We start from the raw sequence: 13,610 nt of genomic DNA on the forward strand, positions 1-13,610 counted from the left end.
TTCATTACTTGAAATGTACAGAAAAATTATTTTAGAGCCATCGGTAAGGGTTGAAATGGTCCCTGTTTCTCCTGCTGAAAGCAGTTTGTTATTTACAATGATTTTAAATAATGAGATACGTTTTGATGTAGTGAGAATAAAATCTGGAAGAGTCTTTTTACTCTGCCTGTGTGAGTGAGAAAGAGAGAGAAATAAAATCAACTTACATTGTCATATTTGTATTTGCAGCTGATGCCGACCAGCATCTATTTAATTTCAGAGACTGGCGTTGTCCTGCTACCCAGCTCAACAGGGTACATTGGGGACATCGAACTATCAGGGAGATATGAGGTTTGTGGAGAGGAAGGCCCTACTGCACCAGTGCCACTGCCAACCCAATCTCTCCCAGCACAACCTAATCTGTTCAGATTTGCGACCAGGCCTGTGGCTTCTGCTGTCCGTTCAGGACCAGCGCCTGCACCAGCCGCAAGAAGCTTTTCGAGGTTTGTTGCAACATAAACCAAATACACCCTCAGAGCATTATTGCAAAGCCGTGAGGGAAAACATAAAAGCATGGTATGGAAGGCTGAAGGATAAAACAACTCTCTAAATGTATCTCTATCTATCTCCGTTTGTATCTGTCAAAAGGAGCATTTCAATCGGAAGGGTGGAGGGTGGAGTCCTTCGTGCGGACGGAGGCACCCTTTATGTAACTTTTTTGGAGCGTGAGGCAAATGTGTCCACTATAACTGAAAAAGTGAAACATGACCTGGGCTCAGAGGAAGACATTGTCCTTTGTGATGGTCAGGGAAACCGCCTCATTGAAGGCATTGGCACAACAGGTATTGTATTGTAAAAAAAAAAAAAAATCCTACTTAAAGGTGCATTCAGCGATCCTGTTTGGCGTAACGTCTTGTTGATGTTTGAAATTATTATCAGCGGCAACCTATAGCCGCTGAGAGGCTAAGCAGCAGGAAAGATCCGTGAAGCGTTTCCATGCATTTAAAATTCACACTCAAAAAAAAGATTAGTTACATAGTTTTAACATAAACCAATTAATAATCTGAATGTGATTCATATTTTTAAGTCATATATATAAATGAAACGGATAAGATTTATGTAATTGTATTAATAAACTAAATGTGATTCATATTTGTCAGTCATATGTAAATGAAACGGGTAAGATTTATGTAATAGTACACAGAAAAACGCCCATGTTAAATTAACACTTCTCAGTATTCATATGTGTGCACACTACAGAGTTAAAATACCATTGAAGCAGTGTTGAAGTTAATGAGATAATTAAGTGGTGATTGAGCATTAATTATGAACACCTGCTGTTAACAAGCAGAATCACTGAAGGAAAGAAAAGGCTGTCTGCAGAGACTGCGTTTTTTTACAGTGTGTTCAGGGGACAGGCAGCTAGCGGACAGTGAGGAGATGTTTGCGGTAGGTGACAAAAATGTTTTGGCCTAAAAAACGTGTGAGATTGCTGAATGCACCTTTAATAGTAGTTCATTATTATTATTGACATCACATATCTTGGATATCACTTATTTTTTCAATATTGTCTGATTAGCTTGTTTATTGAATGTATTTCACTTTAATTTTGTAGCCTTTGTAACGTGTTTTCATATAAGCTGATAATTGTCCCACTCTTTTGCAACCTGTTGCACTCCTGGTTGCCAGCAATGGGCTCTCTCTTACTTCCTTCATTAAGCAAGGTCAATAGGTAGTTAGTTGTGCCTTTCATCTAAACCACATTAAACTTGCCAAGGAGTCTGTTCAAAATCAAAAAAAGTAATGGAATTGAAATTTGAAAATGTAATTTTATCCCCAACATCTTCTCTTTAGGACTCTTGTTCTGGAAGCAGAATGCTCGGAAGATTGTTGCCCTCTGTGACAGTGCCTACCAGGATTTGATGAGACGGAAGAGAAGGAGGACAAGGTAACAAGCATACTGTTTATAGAAGCCTTCATCTATTACAGAATTCAAGACTAACTTCTTTCAACACAAAAGGCACTGCAGAGTAAATACTCCAGAGTCTCCACATGTACATTTAAATTTTGAATTTCAAGTCAATAAACCCTTTTCAACATATAAGCAAATTCACAAAGACCAATAAATTCTGTCAAAAACCATCCAGCAATGGAGATGACTTTAAGTTGATTAGGCATTATCAAATTAAGTTATTTTAAAGTATGCTGAATACAAATAAACTGGTTAAAAGGTGTGACGGCCCCAAGAGCTCTTTGTGTTGGGCCTCTGTACTGTGTGTTTCTCACTGCAGGCAATTAAGCAGATTGGGAGCACCTGGCTAGTAGCCCAACCTATTTAGGCCTGCCCGCCCAGACACCAGTGTCGGTGTTTGCGCCTGCCACACTATTCTTTTGTTTTGTGTTGTTTTAAATAAATTTGTTAATCTTTGAAAACCTGAGTTGTATCCTCCTCCTTTGTTGCGGCCTGAGAGCCGGGGTTGTAACAAATTGGGGGCTCATCTTTTTTTTTTTTTATTCTGGTAGGTTTAATTTTAATAACCTAATTTAGTACGTTTGTTGCGTTCTAGGATTTTTTTTTTTTTTTTTTTTGGAGGATGAGCTTGAGCAGGTTTTGGGTCACATTTAAAACAAGTGGTAACACTTTACAATAAGGTTCATTAGTTAACTACATTAGTTAACTACATTAGTTAACATTAATTAATAATGAACTGCACTTATACAGCATTTATTCATCTTTGTTAATGCTAATTTCAACATTTACTAATACTTTATTAAAATCTTGCTAACATTAGTTAAAGGGATAGTTCACCCAAAAATGAAAATGCTGTCCTCATTTACTCTCCCTCAAGTTGTTCCAAACCTGTATGATTTCCTTTCTTCTGCTGAACACAAAAGAAGATATTTTGAAGAAAGTCGGTAACCAAACGACTGATGGACCCCATTGACATCCATAGTAGGAAAAAAAAAATACTATGGATGTCAATGGGGACCAGCAACTGTTTAATTACCAACCTTCTTAAAAATATCATCTTTTGTGTTCAGCAGAAGAAAGGAAATCATACAGGTTTGGAACAACTTGAGGGAGAGTAAATGATGACAGAATTTTCATTTTTGGGTGAACTATCCCTTTAATGCACCGTGAACTAACATGAACAAAAAATGAACAGCTTTATTTCTATTAACTAACATTAACAAATATTAATAAATACTGTAACAAATGTATTGCTCATTGTTAGTTCATGTTAGTTAATACATTAATTAATGTTTCATAAATTAACCTTATTGTAAAGTGTTACCAAACAAGTTTTTTGCGATTGTGGTTAAGGAGCTGGTTTTATAACCATTTCTGCAGAAAAGGGATGAGTGTGAAACTAAAAAGTCCTTATGTTAAGTTGGGTTAGGTCATCAAAACCAAAAATATAGATAACAGCAAATAATCAACGTGGCTGTTCAGCATGACTTGCTTGAATTGTGTAAACTAACTTTTTTGTACCCCACAGTGGCATTGATGACCAAACTGTCCGATGTGTCGAGGAGCTGGTGCTGGCAGCCGAAGAGCTGCCAGCTATTACGGAAGCACTGCGGGACCTGGGGCTATATGCTCGGGCAAATAGGGTCAGCACGGTGGCTCTGACTGCTGACCAGCTGGCAACAGTCAGGTCAACGTTTCAGTGCCTTATATGCAGAGGTTAGTCAGTTGTAAATTATCTACAAACAAGTCATTCTGCAGTAAAATCAAGTCATAGCATTACCCTATTGAAAGCCGCCTGTCACATTAAAGGGTTCAACATTATAAACGGACACTGCACTGCCAAACTTTGTTCAAAGATTTATTTTAGATTCTACTACAGAACCCAGGGTTTCAGAAGAAAACAAATATGTACTGCTTAATTACAGGGAAATGTGCCAAAACATTTTATGTTTAATGTAATCTTGCAGCTATAAAACAATGGCATATTGGATATTGGATTTTAATTTTAGTATCAATATAAGTGTGATGTAGCTTCAGTGAAGATGTGACCAGCAGAAAAAAATATGGATGTTACTGTCATACAATATAGAACAAGAGGCTTATGACACCAGAGATATATAGGGGATACAAGGGAATGTTTAGACAGATATCATTACTATGACTACAATTTTTATTAAAATTTAATTATTGCAGTCAATGGGAATATATATATATATATATATATATATATATATATATATATATATATATATATATATATATATATATATATATATATATATATATATAACTATTAACACACTGTAACACTAACAAGTGAAATGAGACAGATGAAAATTGCTTGAGACAACTGTTGAAATATTTGTTGAAAAATATTCTGAATCTTTCAGATGTGATGGAAAACCCAGTTGTGGCACCGTGCTGCCGCAGCCTCGTTGGATGCCGGGTCTGCGTTGAGCAGTGGGCAACTACCTCTCTGCACTGCCCAAAATGCAGGGACGAGATGTTCCAAGAAAAAAAATTTGAAATTACAGGGATGGGGGAGATTGTCAATGTTTTGAAGGACACTATTAGTTAGGGGATTGTTTTAGTTAGTTTTTAGTTTAGGTTTTAAGTTAAGTTAAATGGTTAAGTTTGGTTATGTTCATCTGTTATGTTATTTTATGCAATTAATAAATTGTTCAATTTTATTTTCTATTATTCTCACTTGCAGAACTCCTTTTGTTGTATTCATTTTGTTATTTTATGCAAATAATAAATTAATGTAAATATTTTAATAAAATAAATTATGTTCACTTGCATGACATACTGCTTGTTGTCTATTATACACACTAGAACCACACACCCCACTGGACTGAAGGCCTATATGTGAGACATGTTTTTAAATTTGTGAGTGTTACAGTCAACTCCTAAAACTTTACGCAGTATAATAACACATGTAAATCAGACAATCAAACATGAGGAGAAAGAGCTCATTTTATTGAGTAGGCTAATGCCTTAAGCAGCTGTGCTAAGAAACGTGATTTGTGAAAGCACAGTTGTAATGAAAATGATGGGAAGTGTTTTAATTACAGAACATAAATCAATATCTCCATGACAGTAGCTCGCACAAAGCAGACACAGTGCGACACCTACTGGTGTCTGTAATCGTTTTGAACTGCCCTTGATTTTAAACTTCGTTGGATTATTAACGTTACATGGAGGACTGAGAACCTTCACATATGTCGTTTTTGATTGTATTATAAACAAACTACTATCACTATTAGTTACCTAACTAGCCTGTTCAATGCATTTCTATATTAACACTGTATAACGTGAGCGAGGTAACAGCGTGTCCTTGGGCTTTTTGAAAATAGCTATGATGCGTTAGGATAAAATTATATTTGAGGACCAACACAAGTTTTACGAGGGTGTCAATCGAATGGCAAAGACGAGATAGGGACTGATATTTTGATGGCGGAGTCACGTGGGAATTCACGTTGAATCGCTGTCAGTTCGCTGTCCATTACGGTGGAAACCACATTAAATATAAATTTAATTATATAATATAGCGCTAACAGTAACAACTCTGCACACACAAACAAGTTCTTAGGTTAACCTATATTACCAACTGTATTGAGCCAAACAATGCGCTCATTAAACGTGACTGGTGATGTCTGGATAGGCACGATATGAAATAGCTGTAATAAACTACTGTTGCTAACATATTTATTCCGGTCCAGGTTTATATAAGGCTATTTATTAATAGATTTTTCTTCTTCTAACGTTACTCTGGTATAACGTTAGCGCAGCATATTATGACCGTTCTAAAAGCTTGGCTTTTATTTTGATAGGCCATATTTACTATTACTTCCGGGTCACGTGGCCAACCTGTCTGTATTTCAATGTAGATCTTCAAACGAAAAAATGGAAAAAGGAATTTCCAAAAACCAAAATCGGACCGTTATTTGATTTTGGTTTTGTCATTTTTCGTTTTTGGATTCAGAACCAAAAACGGGAGAACGGCTCTTTTTTTTCCGTTTCTTTGTTTTTGGTTTGAAACGACAAACGAAAAACAGGTGGTTTCTCGTTATTTTGATTTGTGTTTCAAACGAAAAAACAAACTATCAAAACGTACACGGACCCATTGTTGTACTTATTTGAATTTTCTATCAAACATTTCAGTGATTCAGTCTCTGGATACATTACGTTTATCTCTGTAAAGCTGTTTTGAAACAATCTACATTGTTAAAAGCGCTATATAAATGAGAATGACTTGACTTAATTTAATCTTCTGTCTAGTCAATACATGTGATCATTCCAAAAAGGGGGTTGGGTTTTTGAGGGAAGTTCAGTGATTGGTTTGAAACTTATCACAGTGTAAACCAATGGGCGACTGGTACTTTCGTTTAAAGCTAGTATGGGAGCCGTGACTGTTCTTCATTCTGTTAACTTAATCAGGGTATTCTGTTTTAGTTTCTGATTTTAATAATGAGTGGAAGAGGTAAAACCGGGGGAAAGGCTCGCGCTAAGGCCAAGAGTCGCTCTTCCAGGGCGGGACTGCAGTTCCCCGTCGGCCGTGTTCACAGGCTTCTCCGCAAAGGCAACTATGCCCAGCGCGTCGGTGCCGGAGCTCCGGTGTATTTGGCCGCTGTGCTCGAGTATCTGACCGCTGAGATCCTGGAGTTGGCTGGAAACGCCGCTCGGGACAACAAGAAGACCCGCATCATCCCTCGACACCTGCAGCTGGCGGTGCGCAATGACGAGGAGCTGAACAAGCTTCTGGGTGGCGTGACCATCGCTCAGGGTGGTGTGTTGCCCAACATTCAGGCCGTGCTGCTGCCCAAGAAGACAGAGAAGCCCGCGAAGGCCAAGTAGACTGACGGAAGCTTCTCTCCAGACCAAAGACTCTTTTAAGAGCCACACAATTCCCCAAGAAAGAGTGAATTCATTTACCCGATTTTTATTTGATTTTCTATTTAAGTCCCTTTGATAAAACAAATAAGAAAGTTGCTGCAGAATGCACATGAATATACTTTTATGAATAGTAACCATTAATAGTTATTGTACAATGCTCGACATAAAAAATAAAATAAAATAAAAAACTCACAGGCTGAAGTTTGTTTCTTGTCTGAGATTCCATTATACATGTTCATTTCAATTATTAAAATTTGACTACAAATACACATGGTCCTCAAATATTATTATTACTCATTTATTTTGAAAGTAAAGCATTTTCTAACTAACCACTACACTTTGTGAGGGTTTAATGAGGGCGTTATGAAAATGTAGTTTTATTGGCATTGCTAAAATATTTAAGCTAATATATTGAGTGATGATATAAGTATCTGTACTTGTCTAAGTTTTTTACTATATTTCCACAAGTACGTCCAATTAGTTTGTAAGAAACATTAAAAATAACCTATTTTGGTTTGCAAATTTAAAACTGATTTCGCCTAATGTATTTTCGTGGATACAGAGAAAAAGCAAAGTACGTTTGGGCGGGAACCACAAACTGACGTCACTTGTTTGAAAACAGCCATTGGCCAACTGTCATTTACAGACGCCAGACAATAACCAATCAAATGCTTCTGAAGCAAAGACATCCAATGAGCGCATGGCAGCCCTGGGCTTAAATAAGCGCTGTGTTGTATTATTTGTAACTATTCATTTCTTCGTCTTGTTCATAATCACAGTCACAACAGATCTCCTGAAAAATAATGGCAAGAACTAAGCAGACCGCTCGTAAGTCCACCGGAGGAAAAGCCCCGAGGAAGCAGCTGGCCACTAAAGCCGCCCGTAAGAGCGCTCCGGCTACCGGTGGCGTTAAGAAGCCTCATCGCTACAGGCCCGGTACCGTGGCGCTGAGAGAGATCCGCCGGTACCAGAAATCCACTGAACTGCTGATTCGCAAACTGCCCTTCCAGCGCCTGGTGAGAGAAATCGCTCAAGATTTCAAGACGGATCTGCGCTTCCAGAGCTCGGCTGTCATGGCCCTGCAGGAGGCGAGCGAGGCTTATTTGGTGGGTCTGTTCGAGGACACCAACTTGTGCGCCATCCACGCCAAGAGAGTCACCATCATGCCCAAAGACATCCAGCTGGCCCGCCGCATCCGCGGAGAGCGCGCTTAAATACACAGCAGTCACACAAACCAAAGGCTCTATTAAGAGCCACCTCATTAACTCTATAAAAGATGATTTCCATATAATGGTGTTTTGAAATCGGAACTTCATATGCCACGGTTGTCTTATAAAATGCTATTTTTATGTATTACTTAAATCTAAAAGCAAACTTAAGGAAATGAACTGTGGTTTTAGTGTTATGCTACTATAGTTAATATGTAGTCAAAATGACTGAAGCCCTATAGTTATATTTTTTTTTAATACGGGATTTTATATATTATATAGTTAAATTATAGAGTTATTGATATTACTTAAATTCTACTTATTTCCACTAGTATCAAGCATCAAAAGACTGACCTCGACTTGGTAATGCGTAACTGGTGACGTTTACTAGAACTGCCCATGAGTGTGGTTTCAGCTAGGTCCGCTAACTGACTATAACTCCTCTTCTCTAGTGGTTTGACTTTCATCTGCTGTTGTGAGTTGAAGAGTATCTGTCCTCATGTCTGGAAGAGGAAAAGGCGGGAAAGGACTCGGGAAAGGAGGCGCTAAGCGTCACCGAAAGGTTCTTCGCGATAATATCCAGGGAATCACTAAACCCGCTATTCGTCGTCTTGCTCGACGTGGCGGCGTCAAGCGTATTTCTGGCCTGATCTATGAAGAGACTCGCGGTGTGTTGAAGGTGTTTCTGGAGAACGTCATTCGTGATGCTGTGACTTACACTGAACACGCCAAGAGAAAGACCGTCACCGCCATGGATGTTGTGTACGCGCTGAAGCGACAGGGGCGCACTCTGTACGGGTTCGGGGGTTAAGAGATCCGCGAAGAAAAAAAACCCAACGGCTCTTTTAAGAGCCACACACACTTACACACAAAGAACAAGTTACTAGCTGGTGAAATTATATTTTTGTAATATATTAATTATTGTGCTTTCCTTAAACGTTACCTCAAAATGATTTATTAAGCAAATACAAACAATAAACTTAACGTTACTCACGATCCTGCTTTGCTTTTCAAAGAGTTGTGGGCGTTCGTTGTCATTGTGCAACATTTTTATGTAGTTCACTATTGTTCTTACATTTGTATATGCATGTCTTTCAAAATGCAGTTTATTCTTCAGTGTAGTGGACTTTTTAGTGAATTTCTAGCACAGCACGTGTTTTTCAGCCTGGATGTCCTGTAAAGTCAAATTCAGTGCTTTCCACAGATACCAACTGTTTGGAGGTTTTATCACTTCTGCTTGGTCTTTAAAAATGACTAGCATTCATTTAGCACTCTTATGGAAAATTATAATATTTTGTAATTATTTAAATCAGACTTGCCTTCAAGTTGTTTGTCATAAATCAACATCTCGGGAAAAATATATGGGCTTTTTGGAGACGAGGTGTAGGAAATTATACATCGATATTCCTATGAATGTAGAGCACTTTTGTCATCATGTTGCCCCAAGAACACATTAATGCTAATTAGATACAGTTAGATACGTTGTGTTGAATGGGAATGGCATTTATGGCCATGTTTACAGGCATAATTAAGTGCATGAAGTATACATTACATTATATCTTTCATAACCGCTCAGAATCATCTTTGCACAACGTTTGATTAAACAAATCCTGAAACTTCCCATAGTTTTTGCCTAAACATGTAATTTCTTGTAATTTTATTTTTAAACAACTGTACACAGCATAGCATATGAATAAAATATATTTTTTTTCAATCTGTTTCTTGTGTTATCTTCTGCTGTAAACAATGAATGACATGGAAAAATACAACAAAACGTTTCTGGGTCGCAAGGGAATATGCTGATCTTTCAAAGCACAGTATTGTGCAATTATAGTGAATTCATGGAGTTTACATTGAGTAATAATACATTGTGTTATTTCTGCTTCTACCTGTTATTATCCACAGATTACCTGGTTAAAGATTTCTGAAGTTATTCACACATTTTCTTATTCATTCCGAAAAAAAATGCGGGAAAATGAAACAAAGGAATGGAGTCGATGTGGGGGATGGACGGTATTTATAGATGGGCGTGATTAATATGTTAAAGCTTCTGATTGGTCCGCCTACAAGTCAGTGAATGTGTAATGTAGCCAATGAGGTCATTATATGGGTTGAAGACTCACAATCAGAGGCTCGTTCTTCCCTTTGTAAATTAGCATAGAGCAGCGCATAAAGCCCGCCTGCAGTGATTCAGCTTTATGTTCTCTGAGTTTCTCTGACTGAATCATCATGCCTGAACCAGCGAAGTCCGCACCCAAGAAGGGCTCGAAGAAGGCCGTCACTAAAACCGCCGGCAAGGGCGGAAAGAAGCGCAGAAAGTCCAGGAAGGAGAGCTACGCGATCTACGTGTACAAAGTCCTGAAGCAGGTTCATCCCGACACCGGGATCTCCTCCAAGGCGATGGGAATCATGAACTCTTTCGTCAACGACATCTTCGAGCGCATCGCCGGTGAAGCGTCTCGTCTCGCTCACTACAACAAGCGCTCCACCATCACATCTCGAGAGATCCAGACCGCCGTGCGTCTGCTGCTGCCCGGAGAGCTGGCCAAACACGCCGTGTCTGAGGGCACAAAGGCGGTGACCAAATACACCAGCTCCAAGTAGAGGAGTCCGCTCAACACACACAAAGGCTCTTTTAAGAGCCACACATATTATCTGTGAAAAGAGCTTTAATTTTACATTATTTTCTCAGACAAAAATAAAACCTATCATCCGTCCTTCTGTGTTTATTGCTGATGGAAAAGTTACAAGCATTTTTCTTTTGATTAAGATTATATGTATTCACTCTAACAGCATATTGGCTTTGATCTTCAGCGAATGTAATTAAGTTCAAAACTTTTTCAACATTTAGTTTTGAATATTGTTTTTCTGCACAATCAGCTTTGTTTTACAGTAGCAGAAACTCTTCTGAGAAATACTCTCAACACTATTGTTGATCCTGTAGAGGAAGATGATGATGATGTGAAACTTGTGCTCCAGTAATGCTGAGATTTACACACATGATCATGTCAACATTCACATCTTCCTCCACCAAACACAAACCACAGATCAGATTTCCACTGCGAGTAACATTTATTATGAGCTTCATAATGAAACCATAATGACACTTTATTCTTTTTTTCTTTTTTTTGTTGTCCACCCTTTTTTAATTAAATTGCTTGTGTCGTGTGTAAGACTATGTACAGTATGTTTCTATTTATTCCTGTAGCCTCTTGGCCAGGTCATGTTTGTAAATGAGAAGTGGTTCTCAAACAGTTTACCTGGATAAATAAAGGGTAAAAAAAGAAAAGAAAATTTAATTACTGTATAATTTTACCCAATGCTTCTCTTTTAGTCTCTTAGTCAAGCCAAAAAAAAACCATGAATTAAATTATTTAACAAAGTAATTTGATTATAGTCTTGATCAGAGGCAAGTATTGCTGGTTCAACTCTTTCTGAGAGTTTGAGTCTGTAATAAACTACTGTACAGTCAAATACATTTATTTTGTTTGTCCCCGAGTGTCTTTAAAGGGAAACTGTCAACAAAGAATTTGGTGAAATGCTTTCAAATGATTTAATTACAGATATATAACGATGTATTAAATTATGACTGAAACATTAAGACATTGTTTTTGAAATACTTGATGGTTTACAAATGTGAAAAACCAAGAAAAACACCTCTAATAAACACTTAATAATTTCAACAGTTATTCATTTATACAGAATAAAACTATAACTAGAACAAGCAACAGTATCATTGTCAAGCTTTCACTAACAGACTAACAACATGAGGTTATGACAAATATAAAGCTTATATAAAGAAGAATGAACTACAATATTTTCAAACCACGTTAAAGGACAAATAAATGCTGACAGAACATTCACACATGTGGACAGAATTAACTCTTTAATATCAGATTGAAGTTTCTTCCTCTGTTACGGCGTACTGACTCTGGTCTTCAGCAGATGAGACTGAAATACACAAAAATCATTGATTCAGTGAGAGAGAGAGAGAGAGAGAGAGAGAGAGAGTGAGAGAGTGAGAGAGAGAGAGAGAGAGAGAGAGAGAAAGTTTTACCTCTCGCTCTGTAACATTTGTAAAGCAGCACGACTGTCGCTAGCAGATACGGAGAAGCTGCCAGAAGAGAACTGAGGATTTTGAGGACAGAAATCTGACCTGAACGTGACACTGGAAAACAGAAACACAAGAACATTATTGAGCAACATTACAGAGCTCTGAAGGGCTGAAAAGTCAGATTTTAACAGGAAAGTCTCTCACAGTCTCTTGATTTCATTGAATTGAGTGATGTTTTTTTTTTATATATAAGGTGTTGATTTCACTATATTTCAGCATATTCTGCATGTGATTTGATAGTTCAACTTCACAGTTCTGTCATGAACTCTCTGAGTGTTTGGCATGGTAATGGATATGACAATGTTGATATGTTCGGTCTTGAAGGAATAGATCTGCTACGCTGCTGTGAGCAAGTAAGACATGCTCTACAAAACACATGAATTAGCCGTAGCAGATCTATACAGGTGGAGCTGGGGACGGTGGAGGGTTTCTGAAAGCGCACAAGCTCATTGGCTGCTGATACAGCAGGAACCAATCAGCTGTGCCCTATAGAGAATGATGTGATTGCAGACTGAGTTAAAGACCGGTCAGCCAGCGCCATCTAGAGTTTCATGACAGAACTTTGTATTTGTCAATACCTGATTGTCTCCAGCAGAAATAAGAGACAGAGACTCATATATATGAATAGTGTGGCGTATCTCATCAGATGCTCATGAATAAAATAACCTCTGACTGAGATCCAGCTGTGGAGTGACTGTCCTCTCTCTGTTTTACAGTAGTAGAAACCTTCATGTGACTTTGAGACAGTGATGCTCATCTCTCCTGTCGTCTGATTCTGGATCAGTGATCCGTCTTTATAGAAATCAGCGCTGAGGATCGGGGAGTTTGTAGATCGATGTAAACAGTGTAGAGTCAGAGTCTCTCCCTCAATCACAGGATCAACAGAACTCTCCAGAATCACCTCACCGTCTACAAACACAAGAAATACATCAACAGATGTAGTGACGATACAGGCTGTGTTAATCAGAGCCATACTTCAATTATTAATAAGATCTGGAGGGTCAAAATGTTCACTACCTTTAATCTGAGAAACTTTTATTCAGCAAGGATTCATGATCAAATGTGACGCAATTGATCAAAAAAGACATTTATGTTACAAAAGATTTATATGTCAAATAAATGCTGTTCTTCAAACTTTCTATTCATCAAAGAAGATAAAAAGCATCACGTTTTCCACATTTTTTTTTTCAACATTGATAATAATCATAAATGTTTCTTGATCATCAAATCATCATATTAGACTGATTTCTGAAGGATCATGTGACACTGAAGACTGGAGTAATGATGCTGAACATTCAGCTTTGAATATATTACACTTTACAATATATTCACATATAATTTTTTTCACATTTCATATGTAATAATGCTGGAAAATGAAGGTTTTCATGCATTTTTGATCAAATAAATGCAGCCTTGGTATCAAAAATATTTCCAAAACATA

The 13,610-nt window shown here is 37.8% G+C and overlaps 6 protein-coding genes across 6 annotated transcripts in view; 4 read left to right on the plus strand and 2 right to left on the minus strand.

Moving 5' to 3' along the window:
- The window catches only part of LOC311079190 (uncharacterized protein), a 220,949-nt gene that overhangs the window by 145,967 nt on the left and 61,372 nt on the right, over positions 1-13,610 (minus strand). The gene's annotated exons all lie outside the window — the stretch shown is intronic.
- LOC311078715 (histone H2A-like) lies at positions 6,384-7,034 on the plus strand. The gene has a single exon (XM_084107695.1). The coding sequence runs from the start codon at positions 6,422-6,424 to the stop codon at positions 6,806-6,808; it is 387 nt and encodes a 128-aa protein (XP_083963821.1). The 5' UTR covers positions 6,384-6,421; the 3' UTR covers positions 6,809-7,034.
- On the plus strand, positions 7,628-8,064 carry LOC311079969 (histone H3.2). The gene has a single exon (XM_084109695.1). It carries the CDS (start codon positions 7,651-7,653, stop codon positions 8,059-8,061), a length of 411 nt encoding a protein of 136 aa, XP_083965821.1. The 5' UTR covers positions 7,628-7,650; the 3' UTR covers positions 8,062-8,064.
- On the plus strand, positions 8,555-8,866 carry LOC311079875 (histone H4; the record flags this gene model as incomplete). Its single annotated transcript, XM_084109599.1, has 1 exon — positions 8,555-8,866. One exon carries the CDS (start codon positions 8,555-8,557, stop codon positions 8,864-8,866), a length of 312 nt encoding a protein of 103 aa, XP_083965725.1.
- Positions 10,241-10,742, plus strand: LOC311079202 (histone H2B-like). Its single transcript, XM_084108416.1, has one exon. It carries the CDS (start codon positions 10,285-10,287, stop codon positions 10,657-10,659), a length of 375 nt encoding a protein of 124 aa, XP_083964542.1. The 5' UTR covers positions 10,241-10,284; the 3' UTR covers positions 10,660-10,742.
- The window catches only part of LOC311079167 (Fc receptor-like protein 2), a 248,771-nt gene continuing 247,743 nt past the window's right edge, over positions 12,583-13,610 (minus strand). Inside the window, exon 7 of the mRNA XM_084108376.1 lies at positions 12,583-13,078. The gene's annotated coding sequence lies outside the window, so the exon portion shown is untranslated. The remainder of the gene's footprint in view (positions 13,079-13,610) is intronic.

This window comes from Abramis brama (assembly GCF_963993115.1).
Source record: "Abramis brama genome assembly, chromosome: 3".
NCBI lineage: Eukaryota > Metazoa > Chordata > Actinopteri > Cypriniformes > Leuciscidae > Abramis > Abramis brama.